Raw genomic sequence first — 14,057 nt, 5'->3', positions numbered from 1 at the left:
ATTTTCTCTTCGTAAAACACATTTGTGCAGTATGAGTAGCACAATATAATTAGCATTCTATTTCTATTAGTAGTTTTGAGGACCACTGAGGACCATAAGAAAGATGATGAGAGTCTGTGTTGACATTTTGAAATGTTTATTATGTAAGAAGTACATTTCCTCTTCATCTCGCAGTGCCAGTGGAAGCTCCAGAGATTGCCCGGGTTCTGGTGCAGAACAGCACTCTGGCAGAAGTGTACTGGAAATCAGTACCGGCAAAATCAGTGCGTGGGAAACTACAAGGCTACAGGGTATGTCTTGCTATTGATGTAATTGCAATACTATGTGTATACTGTGTAAATAATATGTTTAAAGATATTTCATATTTAGATAGTTTGAGTATATTGTAGCATATTGCAACAGAAAGCAACAGAAATGAACTCAACCCATTTGTACGCTAATTGACAGCAAATGGCAGCATAAAGCCCTGTGATTAGAGCACTATTATAGAGTCAGATTCCTCATATGCAGTTGTCCTTTGCAAAAACAGATCCTAGATCAGTTCACTAGCTTTGAGTTGTATTAAAAAAGCAGTCCTAGTTTCACTGCTCCTCTGAGAGACCCTTACACTGTCTCTGCAAAGACTGCACCATGACAGAACCAGTTCTGGGAAAGACCTCCTTTTTCCATGCAGGAAGGCAGTGTTATCAGCTACTGCAGAGTTCTTACTAGAATAAAGTCAGCCTGAGCATTGCTCTAACCACAGATTTGGTCTCAATGGGATCATAAGATTTTTATCACAATTCATATCAGTGTTATGATGTTCAGTCTTGCAGTGGATCTGCACACAGCTTTGCTGACTTATAAAAACTATATAACCCAGAGGATTTATACCCTGCTTCGTATACACTGCCCATCAAAAGTTTGTGAGTAATGTTTTTTATGGTTTCCTTTTCAAAAACCTGTAAAGGTTTTGTTAACATTAAACATCCAAACATTTATACACTTCAAATTCATCTGCTTAATAATGATTTTGAAAGTTTTCTTCTCCAAACCATAGGACATGTTGAAAATCATTTGTCTCAAAGATGGTTTAAACACCTAAAAGAGTGTTGAGTGTTTATGAGTGCTGACATCACTAGAGGACAAAATATGTGGGCTATGACATTATTCCTAAGGTAGCATGAGTGATTTTAAATGCTCATTTTTAGCTGCTTAAATACTAGGCTTATTTTTCAGTAACTGTTATGAATTATTTGGTAACTGCCATGAAACTAGAACATTATGGAGTTATGAAATTAAGCGAAGAAAAGTGGACCACATGTGACTTCTTGGCAGTAAAAAAAAAAACAAAAACAAAAAAAAAACACTGTGTTCCCAAACTTCTGATGGGCATCGTGAACTGATTCAAGTGCAGTATCATTATGTAAACTGGGATTCCACATTTCAGGTATATTACTGGAAAGAAAGAAGTCTGCACAAGCACAATGGCCACGGACACCCTCACCACATGGAGCAGCAGACACTGACCTTCAGTGGGAACAGGAGCCACGGCAAGCTGCCCGGCCTACACCCTTACAGCCTCTACAAGGTCAACATCAAGGTGTTTAATGGGCGTGGAGAGGGACCCGCCAGCACAAGTCAGCAGTTTGAGACTCCTGAAGGAGGTAAGCATTGGAGTAATGTGCAGTTTCAGGCACATTACATTAATGAGTGAGATGATTTGATGATACTGTAGACAAGAATGAATAAGTGTGTTCTCCTTGGGTGGATGAGACTGTATAATGTTATGATGAGTCTCATTAAAATGCGTTAACCCCTAAACTTCTCAGGACCAAACACCAGTTCCTTATTCCTGTAACATAACAATAACTCAGCCAGTTTGTTTTGTTCATATAATGAACCTTTGGATGTAAGAAGCCTGGAAATTGAGGAGTTATGATTCAGAGGAATTTGAAATTGTGGAACCAGTGTAGATTCTATGCATTGTGAAATCTCAAATTTCAGCACTATTTGATTTGAAGAATTTATTTTGGTGCACCAAAAACGGTGTGGTGTGGTGTTGGTGTTGGTGAAGACTTCTGAGAGTATCTTGGATGGCATAGAAATCAAACAAATGGATATTTGATAAAATCAAGCCTCACTTTTCACTCAGCCCAGATAACTAAACTGAATCTATCTTATTTTGGACATATTATAAGAAGAACCAATTCGCTGGAAAAGACAAGTATGCTTGAAGCAGTTCAATGTGAAAGAGGAAGAGGACAACTATCAACAATATAGATAAAGACAGTCAAAGGAATGATAAATGAGTCTTTAGGAAGCCCTGAAGACCCAAACAGAAGACAGAATATTCTAGGGAAACTCTATCCAAAGAATTGCCAAAAGTCAGAAAGTCACTTACTTTATTGACTATTATTACAATTGATTCTGATCCATGCAGTTGGATCAGTGCATCACAGTGCACTTTTTTTTCACCCCTAATAGAGACTGCTTCACTCTTAAATGTATTCCTTAAACATCTGTGCCTTTTTTCTCCAGTTCCTGGTCGACCAGCATTCCTCAGGGTAACTGACAGCAATCTGGACTCTCTAACTCTGGAGTGGGGACCACCACATGAGAAGAATGGCCGTCTCACAGGATACACCCTCCGATATCAGTCAGGTGAGTCAACATGTAATCCACACAGAACATGACTCAGTTGTGGAATTACAGAGTGGGTTAGGAGATTACACTGAGGCATGGATAGAGATCATCCGCAGTGGATGCATGAGCAAATGTGGATATCCTTAATCTCTGCAGATATCAGGAAGTAGTTTCAGTTTGTAAACAAATTAGTTGCATGCTGGAAAAAAATTTACTACATTGGTAATGTTTCACCCTACCTAATTAATCTGTGTTAAATGTGGTATTTTTAAATGTTTTTGAATGTGTGTGTGTGTTTTTATGTGTATATATGCATGTTGTTGAATTTCTGTCATAGTGAATCATGGAAACTTAATTAGTTTTCTTCAGACAACACACACATATTTTTACATGATAGAACACTCCATCAGGAAGGTTAAAGGTTTGGTAACTTCTCATCCCACCTTCCGTTCCCCCCTACTACCAATCCCATTCCACCTCTCTAGTCAATAACAGCAATGAACTTGGCCACTTGGAGGAGCTAACCGTGCCGGCCAATGAGACCAGCATCACTCTGCACAACCTCAAGTACAGCACGCGCTACAAGTTTTATTTCAGTGCCAAAACACTCAAAGGACCAGGCCCCAGCGTTACTGAGGAGTTTGCCACAATAATGGATGCAGGTACGTTACTTGTACTTTGGCACAAAATTGGGACTTTTAATCCAGCTTTCCTACAGCGCGGGATTTAAAACTACCATCTTAATTAACATCAGGCAAAAGGGAAAACGGCACACTGCTTTAATTAAGTCTGAAAAAGGATTACATTTTGCTAATGCTTTATTATTGTCTGTTGTACCTTTGATTTGTGTTTGGCATTGTTCTCTGTAATATGCATGGTTTTAATATTTTAGTTTGAATGTCCTTTCACACTGGGTCAAAATGGCTGTCATTTGTTTAGCTTGATGAGTTTCTGTTTGCTGGATGAATGCATCATATCACTTTTGCATGTTTAATCAAAGACAAACAAAAGCATGACTGAAGAATGAAGTCATATCTAAGCATCCTTGCCAAAGGCAGGTGACCCTTTACTGCCTGTTATGCTATATACACAGTCCAGGGTTAAGTACTGTGAATTTTGTCTATTTGTGAAATGGAGAACCTCCTTTCCTCCTGACTTTTGCAAACGATACCCTTTACGGCCGGCTATGCTACATACTTACTGTTGTTTACTTCCTTGTCAAGTTTCATCCAAAGTCAGTCATAGCAAGTTGTGTTAGCTTTCTCTTGCCGCAAGGCTAGCCCTGGCCTTCGCTCAGTGTGAGAAGCTAGTGTTGTTTTTCCACCCACACGCAGTTGGAGGAGAAAGTCTTTATGGTAAGGTCTGTGTAAGCTAACAGAAATACAGATTGGCTAGAACATTGCTGGTGTTGGGGAGGAGAGGGGGATGCTTTTATTCTTCAAGCCCAGTGAGAACATGGCCAAATGTGGATCCTTACAGATAGTGATTCCCAGATTTGCTTTTTTCGGTTTCATCTCTCACTCAGACGTTTAGGGTAGAACATGCAATCAAACAGCATAGCTAACTCATTTTAGATAAACTACATTTTTGACAGCAGCTGCTTCAGCTGCAGTAGGCTACAACACACTAACTAACTGATCCTGTCAACAGTACAGTAAGCTATATGTCTAGGAATATTTTAAGTTAGGTCAGTTTAAGCAAAGGCGATTAGACTTTTGGCCTAATCTTAATGCCGTTTCAACTGATTTGAGGTACTTAGTAGGCTAGTTAATGTTTTCCTTTCCATTTGGATTTACGTCAGCTGCGTTTCTCTGTGTTATTCTTTCTCTTACATATTCTTATGCATTGTGTGGGCACAGGCACCCCTAGTCCTTGCATGCAGCCCACATACAGCATCCTATATTCTGCTATTGAAATCAAACAGCATGCCTCAACTTCAGGCTTGGTCTGTACTCTGTTTTCCAATGTCCAATAAGCAAAGGATTCAACCCTAAGGAGACAAAATAAATAGTTGTTTTGACTGAGTTGTGCATGCCCTCAGTGTGCTATGTCCCACCATTTCATATATTCTGTTTATTTTTGAAATGGAAAACCTCCTTTCCTCCTGACTTTTATAAAGGATACCCTTTACTGCCTGCTATGCTACATACTTATTCTTGCCAGCTTGCTGTGCAGTCAAATGGTACCTGACCTGTCATAACCTACTTGTGCTCTGTTTGTGATCTGTTTGTGCTGTGTCTTCTGTGTCTTCTTTGTGTGTGAATGTGTGTGTGTGTGTTTCTTATGCCTTTTCAAATTTTTTCTAGGGATTCCAGCTTCCCCCTATCCACTCTCCCCAACTTCCCAGTCTCTACACCCCCCTCATCACAAGGGTACATGTGATTTAGAAGCAGACCTAGCTCTTAACACTTCTAACCTTAACATTTGATTGTCTGATTTCGAGCTTGATGCTAACGGCCGAGGCATCTAACATTAATTTTATTTACCAAAATCTCTTGCAGTATATTTAATATCGATAGTCATTTGGGTTTGGTAATATTTAACATTCCCCCCAGTTATGTTCACCTATCTAAACCCCACATAAAAGCCTAGTCATTGTCTTTAAATGCAAGTTATTGTTCACCACTTTGGTTTCAGTGACTTTACACCCATTTTGGTGATGCACTTTCCACATAAAATCAAGTGAATTGCTTCGATAATCATATCTTTTTAAAATCTCTGCACATGTATGAGCATCTGGCCTCACTCTTTTCTTCTTTCTTGTTTGCCTAGCGCAACCAGTGTCTCCAGTGTTTGGCAACGTTAGCTCGTCTGTGGGCGAGGATGGAGCGCTAATCACTTGGGAGTACTGGGGGCCAGAAAAACACATTTATGTTGAATATATTGTTGAAAACAGTAAGATATGTTTTTAGTTTTAATATTGTCTTTGTAGATGGAAAGGGATCAGATTAAAAAGGATAAGAGAAGAATCAGTCATGATTAAGCCTGAGGATAGATTGAATGAGCCTGTTAATGATTAAATTGCAGTTTAGTCCCAGATTAGCCCTAATGTCTAAGAAACCAATGCTTAGTTGAATTAGTCCAGGGATAAATACTGTGACGTGCTGGACTAATATATTATGCTGTTATGGCAAATCCTTTTGTAAATACATATAAAGATGTAAAATATTTCATATGTCTAAAAACTTGAAAAAACTTAACGTTAAGATAATTAACAAGTACAACGTGTAATTCCATTGACATTTTGGGAATTGAGCAGTGTAACACTGACAATTTTTTGATGTAGAGAACTCATTAATGTTATAATGAGTTCTGGGATTTGTCTTGATAGATGATGGATATTTTCTTGTTCTGCTTTCAGTAAAATCACTTTAATATTACATGTTACAGTATGTCAATGGCCCAATAATTTAACTTTTTTTGGGAAGAATTCATGTCATACTAATATACAAACCATTGACATTCACACCTCATTGAGTTCATTTAAATTTAATATCTATATGTCATGTACACTTAATATAGATTTATCATAGATTTAATTATGCTAATAAGATAGATAGACTGAATTAACTTAAAAAATGATTAATACTGATGATGAGTCGTTGTAGTGACCTAACTTACTGCTGCATGAAGTTTGTAGAATATAGTACTTTGCGACGCTAGAGTGTGGATTTGATGTGTTCCTCTCACTGGAACCCCCTCAGGCGATGAAGACTGGCAAAAAGAGATGGTAAATGGATCGCAGTCCCATGTGCTTAAAGGTTTAAAGGAAGGGCTGGCATACAAAGTGCGTGTGGTGGCTAAAGGCCACGCTGACCAAACAGTTCACCGTTCTGAGGAGTTACTGGTAACACTACCAGGTGAGGCCCCGATTGGCCTTGACCCCGTGGCTTCATTGGAAATGTAGTTTATCTGTTGCAGACCGGCATGAGCTTTTAAATCCTGCATCCCATTCATGATTCATGTGGAGTGTTTTGTTCCTAAGCATGATCAGTTGTTTTCAGGCCATCAAGTAGACATATTCAAGGCTTGTTCATCTCTGTGGAGTTATATATTTCCTGCATGATCTTGGTGTCTACATAGAGCAGTATATCTAACAAGTTCTGTATGATAATATGATAATGCTAAACTTATCAGAGACCTGTCATCATTTTGGTTTATCTCCCTTTGAAACCCGCCCTTGTGTGATTTTTCTGCTTTGTAAATACTTTTGTGACTCTACAGTACTCATAATCTTGCGTTAATGAAAAGTAACCTAGTGAGCGCATGTCTGTCATCGTCAGGAGGTTGAATTATTTCAAGCACAATCAGGATGTGATTGAATAGAATGAACTGGCGTTATATTAATAAAGCTCAGGTGTTTTTCTATGTACCCACTGAGAATGTTCCCCTCCCCACATCCATTTGTGGACATCAGTGGATTTGCATGTCATCTATAGGTTGGTATGTTGCTATAGCTGTCATTTTTTGTCTAACTGACCCTCCTTACTCTCCCTTCCCTCAGCTATGGCCAGTAGACAGGTGGACATTGCTACCCAGGGTTGGTTCATTGGGCTTATGTGTGCCATCGCTCTCCTTATTCTGGTTCTCCTCATCGTCTGCTTCATAAAAAGGAACAAGGGGGGCAAATACCCAGGTAAGAGAAAAGCCAGAAGACATTGTACATGTAACAGTGAAGATATATCTATATATCTATATCTATATATATATATATCTATATCTATATATATATATATTATTTACAAAATACTTTCTGACATTCATTGGGTCTGTTTTCAACTAAGATCATAAGCTTTTATTTGATAATAGTTGGGTTATCCTAGTATGTGGTGCACAGGAGCTATAGAACACAGAACCTCACATTCTCCTTTACTAAAGTTCTGCTTGTTTTGCCAGTGAAAGAGAAGGAAGATGCACATGCAGATCCTGAGATCCAGCCCATGAAGGATGATGATATAACTTTTGGAGAGTACAGGTGAGAGAACAATGAGCAGGCCTGTGGTGAAAACTTCCCTTCTCCCTCTACCTTCACCCCAACTCACACAGCCCTCTGGAGAAAGTCTTTTTCCCCCATCATGAACTATCACACCTGCTTCAGCTATGAAGAACATGGGACTATGAAGGATAGGAAACCTCATTATCTCTGGAGTTAAAGCACAGCTCATCCCTGGATTTATTTGTTGGGGCAGGTTGGCCTTATTCTTCTATGCCATACATGTGTTGATGGTTGATTTTTCACCAACTGTTTATGGTGTAAGACATCCATAATACTTACAATGCAGGACATTAGTTCAGGTACTCTCCTTCTCTTTGGTTTTACAGGATTTTTATCTTTCATCATATATAATAGAAGCAGGTTATATATTTACTCTGTTCCTACTCTTGCTCTGCTGTTATGAAGGTTTAACTGTTACAGGTTTTTGGGCAGATTATACATGCTTTGTTTGCCTCTTTGATTTGAGTTCATTCAAATCAGTTGGCTGAATAATTATGCAAACGCAATTTACATTCATATCCATAATACACAGTATCCATACATTGTTGCTGTCGTAACAAAACCAAAATGGTAATGTTAAAGGAGGGTGCAAAAGCCATGTTGAAAACAATGGATTTTTACATTTTAACCTGGAAATAAACAGAATTTTTGAGAAATTCAAACAAAGAAACGTTATGGCAAGTAAAATAAAAAAGAAATATTCAGGATTCTACTATTTCTAGGTCACTAATGAATTTAAGCAAATTGGTGATATTGACCATGTTCCATGATCCACTGATCAGAAGCTATTGCACAAACTTGTGGAGTTGATGCCAGCTCAAGTTCATGCCATCATTAAAGCAAAAGGGGGTCTTACCAAATTACTGAGAAATTCTGAAATTCATGTAAAGATTGAAAAGATTCTACTTTTGTTATGCTGATAAAATTATTTATAATGCAAAACGTTGTATTAAATTAGAAAAGAATGCAAAATAGAAGCATTTTCACTGGTGGTCTCAGATTTTAGATGGTACACCTTATTGTAGAAGAACACTTTCTATTTGTCTGTTTTATAAAATGTTTGCAGCCTGAGGAGCAGCAGACATTTTCAAATGGTGTAAGAAAATGAAATCCAAAAAAAATGTGTGCAAAGGTGTTGGTACGACAGTGACTATGAAAACATTCAGTCTACAGAGCACAGAGAGGATTCTCTTACTACTGAAAGCAATTTTCTTATGATGTTTGCTATTGTAATCAGTTTCTTCCTGGTCTTTAGCTGCTTATCAAGTTGCGCGCACATAAGCGATAAAATTGAAGCACTTTACTTTGTATAGTACTTTTCAACATTTTTTTGGACTTTATTTTTGGTTTATGTTTAAATATGTTGGTCTTTGTTTTATACTTAATATTTTTTTGTGTATTATTAACAGCTTTTTTCATTTGCTTTCCTTTTATTTTCAATTTGTAATTAATCTAAATGACAATATATATAACTTAATGTACTATGCATGGCTGTACATGAAATGTCATTAGGTAAATGTTTTGAGTGGGTGATGTACAAAGTCATGAATATATGTAAGTTTACGTATGACTCAGTGCATAGCACAACAGAGGGCCATAGTTTTCTGCTAACAAGATGGTTTTTTATTTCTACTTTTCCATTTAAACTCATTGTATCAGCTTGCTGGACTGGAGTATTTTGTAGAAGTTTCTTATGAGACTGTGATGAGTACTGTGATGAAGACAGAAGAACATGCAACTGTAACATAAGAACTGAATAGCTGGGTGTACATGACCTGTAGAAATACTGTATACTCATAGAGCCCAGTGGTGACAATTAGGTGATGATTTTTGCTTTTTTCATTGTTTATACATCATGTTTTTATGTACTGAAGCATATTTACGCTGTTTTGTGAATTTTAATGAGGGCGTTTTTATTACCCTCCCATGTTTAACCCCTCTAACCCCAACGACTAACCATTTCACTTGTTGTCTGGTCCTCATTCTTTTTCCACATTCACCTTCTGTAATGACTCTCGTGTGTGTTTATGTGGCTCTGATTTCTTGCTCTGTCGAGGTCGAGACAAGCCTCCATGGTTAAATGAGTTAGTGACACTCACTTCTTCAGATCAGAGCCTCTGAAGCTCCTGCCCTTGTCTTGCATTACAGTGGCTCACAGTAGTTTAAAGAGTTGATCTTAGCTTCCTGTATGTCATGTCCCGGTCAGAGATTCAGTATGAGCGTCCTTTTTGACCATTGTTGTTCATTCTCTCTGCGATCTGTGTTCTGTCGGTTGGATGTAGGTGTGGGGGAAGGTAAGGAGGAGACTGCAAAACGTGCATGTGGAAAGCTGACTGAGATTAGAAGAGAAAAAAGCCTTCCACGTCGTTTCAGGATTACACTTTACTCATACTCCCCAGCCATGAAGCTAAATGCTATCATACACATGACTTCATATAGTCCCAACTGCTAACAGTTAGTTGCGGTGAGTTCAGAGACAATAGCACATCGTTATTGATATTTTAAATGTTTATGATAGCATTGCAGAGCTTTTCTATGGCAAAGGACTCAATTTAAGTTTATGTACTGTACATTACAACAGATCATCACATGTTTATTTCAAGTCAACTGAATTAATTTCACATTTTGTCTCAACTGATCATTTGTTTATGTTTGGCTGTTACGTATCTGCTTACCTGATCACATCATTGTGTTATGATGTCTGGATAATGAATGTGTACAATGGCTGCGCACGGTCAGTGCTCATGTGACATAGCGATATAAGCCTTATTCGCTGAGATTAAAATGACTGGAGCATTCAGTAATTAACAACAGTAACTAAAAAAAATCTGCTCTTTCAGAAAATTACCTATTTAATCACTTCTATTCTATTGGTGGAAACTGCTGACGCAGTTATAAATTAAATAAATGAAGAACCTTTTGTAATTACAGGCTGCTGTAGAAGCATTCATGGAGTCAGTTTTACCAAGATAGTAGCTCTAACCTTAACATCAATGTTGGTAATTACTGGGGGCTTGAGTAGTTTAATCCTTTGTGAAGAGAGTGTGCTTCTATATATTGTAACTTCACACCCTTGATTCATGTTCTGGCTTTTGAATATTGACATTTTGAGAATGACATATTTGACATGCTTGTTATTCATAATTCAGTTTTGCTTTGATTTTTACCCCATAAACCATGAATCAAACTGAATTTTTAAACTGTTTTTAAATGTATTTTTTTTTTTACTGAAAACATATTATCACTTATTTGCAAATACATTGGAATATACCAGAACTAGAGGTGGGCCATATGGCAAAATGTAATTATCCGGATACTTTAAGATGTTTTCACAAAGACTTTTTTGTGAATATTTATTTTTTTCTGAGAAGTTGGAACAAAGTAGTGTCACTTTAAAAAAATACTATCAGAAACTTTGAATACAGTGATATGTATTCAACATTTCACATACTGCATGGCACTAAATCCAGTAAAATAGGTCTAATTATGCTGTCTTTGTAATAAAACAGTTGTTCAGTGTTTTTAAGGACTGACCGTCTCCACAACATGCTCAGGAAAGCATATTATGACATATTGTGACTATAATGATAAATATTGTCATATTGCCCAGCCCTAACCAGAACGGTCAATCAATCGGATGCTTAATAGTAACACGATGTTTTTTTGATACTAATGGCACTATTATCTCACTTTGACCTACAGTAACCTTTGACACTACATATGGCACATTTTTCTTGATTATACCAGGCATGTTGTTCACATCAGTGTTCCATCTTTTTTCATGAACAGCCAAGCTAATCTGTGTGCGACATCTTTCATCATTCCCCCTGTAACACCTGCATGTTATTTTCTCCTAGTGACAATGAGGACCATAAACCGTTAAAAGGGAGCCGCACCCCGTCCAGTGGCACCGTAAAGCGAGACGAAAGTGACGACAGTTTAGTTGACTACGGGGAAGGCGGAGATGGACAGTTCAACGAGGACGGCTCTTTTATCGGGCAGTATAGCGGAAAGACAGAAAGGGACACTGTGCAGGGTCACGAGAGCTCAGAGGCCCCCTCACCTGTTAACGCCATGAACTCTTTTGTGTAAGCGCAGGGGAACTAGGTGATGCAAGTAGGACTTGTTCAGCATGATTCGACCTCCAAATAGTTGCCTGTTACAGGAAAACGAAGTCAAAAGAAGGAGAGAATAAATTTAGAGTTAAAAAAGTCTTTTGAGAGATCTCGCATGGAATGCACTTAAACTGGCATGCTGATGTGGACTGAGGACAGATGTGTTGGAAATCAGTGATTGTTGCATAAATTATGAAAGACTCACTAACATCAGGCAGCCTTTCCGTTACTCCTAAAACACAGTTATGTCAGTGCTGCATGCATAATGTGCTACTATTACACAAAACATATTGTTGCAACTATGAAGCCTGCAGCTTAAGAAAGAAGTAGCTCATTTACTTGGGCCTTGTGGTGCTTCTCTGAAATACTGGGTATGCCTTCTTTATGTTTTGAGTATTATATGAAAAATGTACATGCAAAACGAACCAGTGCTGCAAAATTTTTGCTAAAATGTACACTTATTATTATAATTACGTCTTTTTTGACAAGACAAAAATATGTATGTAAATAGTTGTAGAAAGAAAGACTTTATCCTGTATAATGGATGGAATGTGTGATCTTAAGGATGATAGGGCAGATCAGATATTTAAATTACATTCAGACAAACTCCAGAGGTGCCATTGTCCCAACACTGCGCCACCCTTATTTGGCTTTTTTTTTCTTTCTTTCTTTCTTTCTTTTTTTTTTTTGCTCACACCCAAAATGTATTCATACTGCATCTGCACATGCTGAGGCGCTCCGACATGCATGAGCCTCGTTAGCTGTCCACTGTCATCACCTTGACCTGCATGCGAACTCTCATGGTTCCCATGGCAACCAAAAGCCATAGCAACCCAAAACGGCTTCGATGCGTGAATTCCTCAGATTGAAATCCAGGAACAGTTTTCATTCATGCACCCCTTTTAGTGCAGCAGCTGCATTCGGCCATGATAACGGGTGCAGGGTGGCCTTTTACTACATTGTGCCTTTTTTGAGAAGTGCAGTTCCGGTTCAATTTACAGCAGCTATTCTAGTGCGAAGGCAATTGGGTGTAGAGAAAGAGCAAGAAGGTGTTTACATGAACTGGAAATGATATTCATAAGGTTAATGGAAAGGGCATTTGGCTTTCTCAGATTTAATCTGGGTCTTTTTTTCTTTCTGAGCAACAGAATGGACGTTGCAGGCTTTGCTCTTTGCCTAATTCAGTTTCAGTACATTGGTTGATAGTTTAGTGCACTGGGTTTGGATTGTGTGTGTGTGTGTGTGTGTGTGTGTGTGTGTGTGTGTGTGTGTGTGCGCTTGAGCATGGTTGCTGGAGGTGTGTGTGTGTGTGCGCACTAAACCTTTTGTGCATATGCGTGTAAAAACAATGTGTTCATATTACTTTGTATAATCCTATTTTTGTCCATCTTTCAAAATTAAGACCCTTGTCAGTGAATGGATGGATTTTCATGAATTTTGGGTTTCAGATAACTTGCATCAAGTTTTAATTTCAAATGTATGTTTTTATGTAGATATATCGTTGAATTTGTAAATAATACGATGACGTGTTTGGCTTACAAGGAAATCAAGTGGAAGTCAAAGAAGCGTTACTAAAATCTGAGATGTGAGGATGTGTTGAGTTTGTTGTTTTTCACCATTATCTTCCTTTGCTGTGATCACTGTACATTGTAACAGAGTTTTAGGTTGATTCATGCTCTTTTGTGAGCTGTGGAGATTTTTTTCTTCCTGCCATCTCAACTGACGGAATTCATCAACAGCTTCATTAAACATATTCCAAGCACAACGAGAGGACTGTAATTTCCACAAGTGATGATTCATCATATTACTGAGATCTATGTATTAGAATCATTATTCAATACCGTCATCTGCCTCTTTGATTTCTCTGCATACTAGACTTGTAAAGTGTTTCTGTATTTTAAAAAGCACAAAAATATTAGTTTCCAGGTTTTACTAACAGTTTTACATTTCATTTATATTTAAGTTTCCCCACTTGAGAGTTCGAGAATGAAATTTCAACAACTCTAAATTTAATATTGAATAAATAAATATTACTATATTACTTTTTCTCATGGTGTCTTCATTCTATTCCACACATACAGTAAATCTGATTTCTATGTGACAGTGCCCCCGTGAAACCTTATGTTAGGTGGAATGTCACTGTTATTCAGCGTTCATCTACATCATTCAAAGGGTTGAAGTTAACATGTATAAAACCTGTATTGCTTGTTTTTTATCTTAACAAAGTTATATGATTATTATCATACTATTATTATTTTGTTAAATATTACATGTTAAATTCTATACATGGGTTCAGTTTCCAGTGTCCCATTTTCAACACG

The 14,057-nt window shown here is 37.7% G+C and overlaps 1 protein-coding gene across 8 annotated transcripts in view; it reads left to right on the top strand.

Moving 5' to 3' along the window:
- The window catches only part of LOC118811813 (neuronal cell adhesion molecule-like), a 109,671-nt gene extending 95,894 nt beyond the window's left edge, over nucleotides 1-13,777 (top strand). For 4 of the 8 annotated variants that reach the window (XM_036576325.1, XM_036576323.1, XM_036576324.1 and 1 more), the window contains 7 exons: nucleotides 175-290; nucleotides 1,430-1,646; nucleotides 2,521-2,643; nucleotides 3,111-3,287; nucleotides 7,130-7,261; nucleotides 7,522-7,600; nucleotides 11,479-13,777. In XM_036576325.1, the coding sequence (XP_036432218.1) occupies nucleotides 175-290; nucleotides 1,430-1,646; nucleotides 2,521-2,643; nucleotides 3,111-3,287; nucleotides 7,130-7,261; nucleotides 7,522-7,600; nucleotides 11,479-11,713 (1,079 nt within the window). In that variant the 3' untranslated portion in view covers nucleotides 11,714-13,777. Of the gene's footprint in view, nucleotides 1-174; nucleotides 291-1,429; nucleotides 1,647-2,520; nucleotides 2,644-3,110; nucleotides 3,288-4,931; nucleotides 4,998-5,397; nucleotides 5,521-6,329; nucleotides 6,486-7,129; nucleotides 7,262-7,521; nucleotides 7,601-11,478 lie in introns of all 8 variants that reach the window. The other 4 variants (XM_036576319.1, XM_036576318.1, XM_036576317.1 and 1 more) reach the window with 2 other exon arrangements.
- Nucleotides 13,778-14,057: the final 280 nt, after the last annotated feature.

This window comes from Colossoma macropomum, unplaced genomic scaffold, assembly GCF_904425465.1.
Source record: "Colossoma macropomum unplaced genomic scaffold, Colossoma_macropomum, whole genome shotgun sequence".
Taxonomy (NCBI): Eukaryota; Metazoa; Chordata; class Actinopteri; order Characiformes; family Serrasalmidae; genus Colossoma; species Colossoma macropomum.
This window is presented reverse-complemented; position numbering and strand designations above follow the sequence as displayed.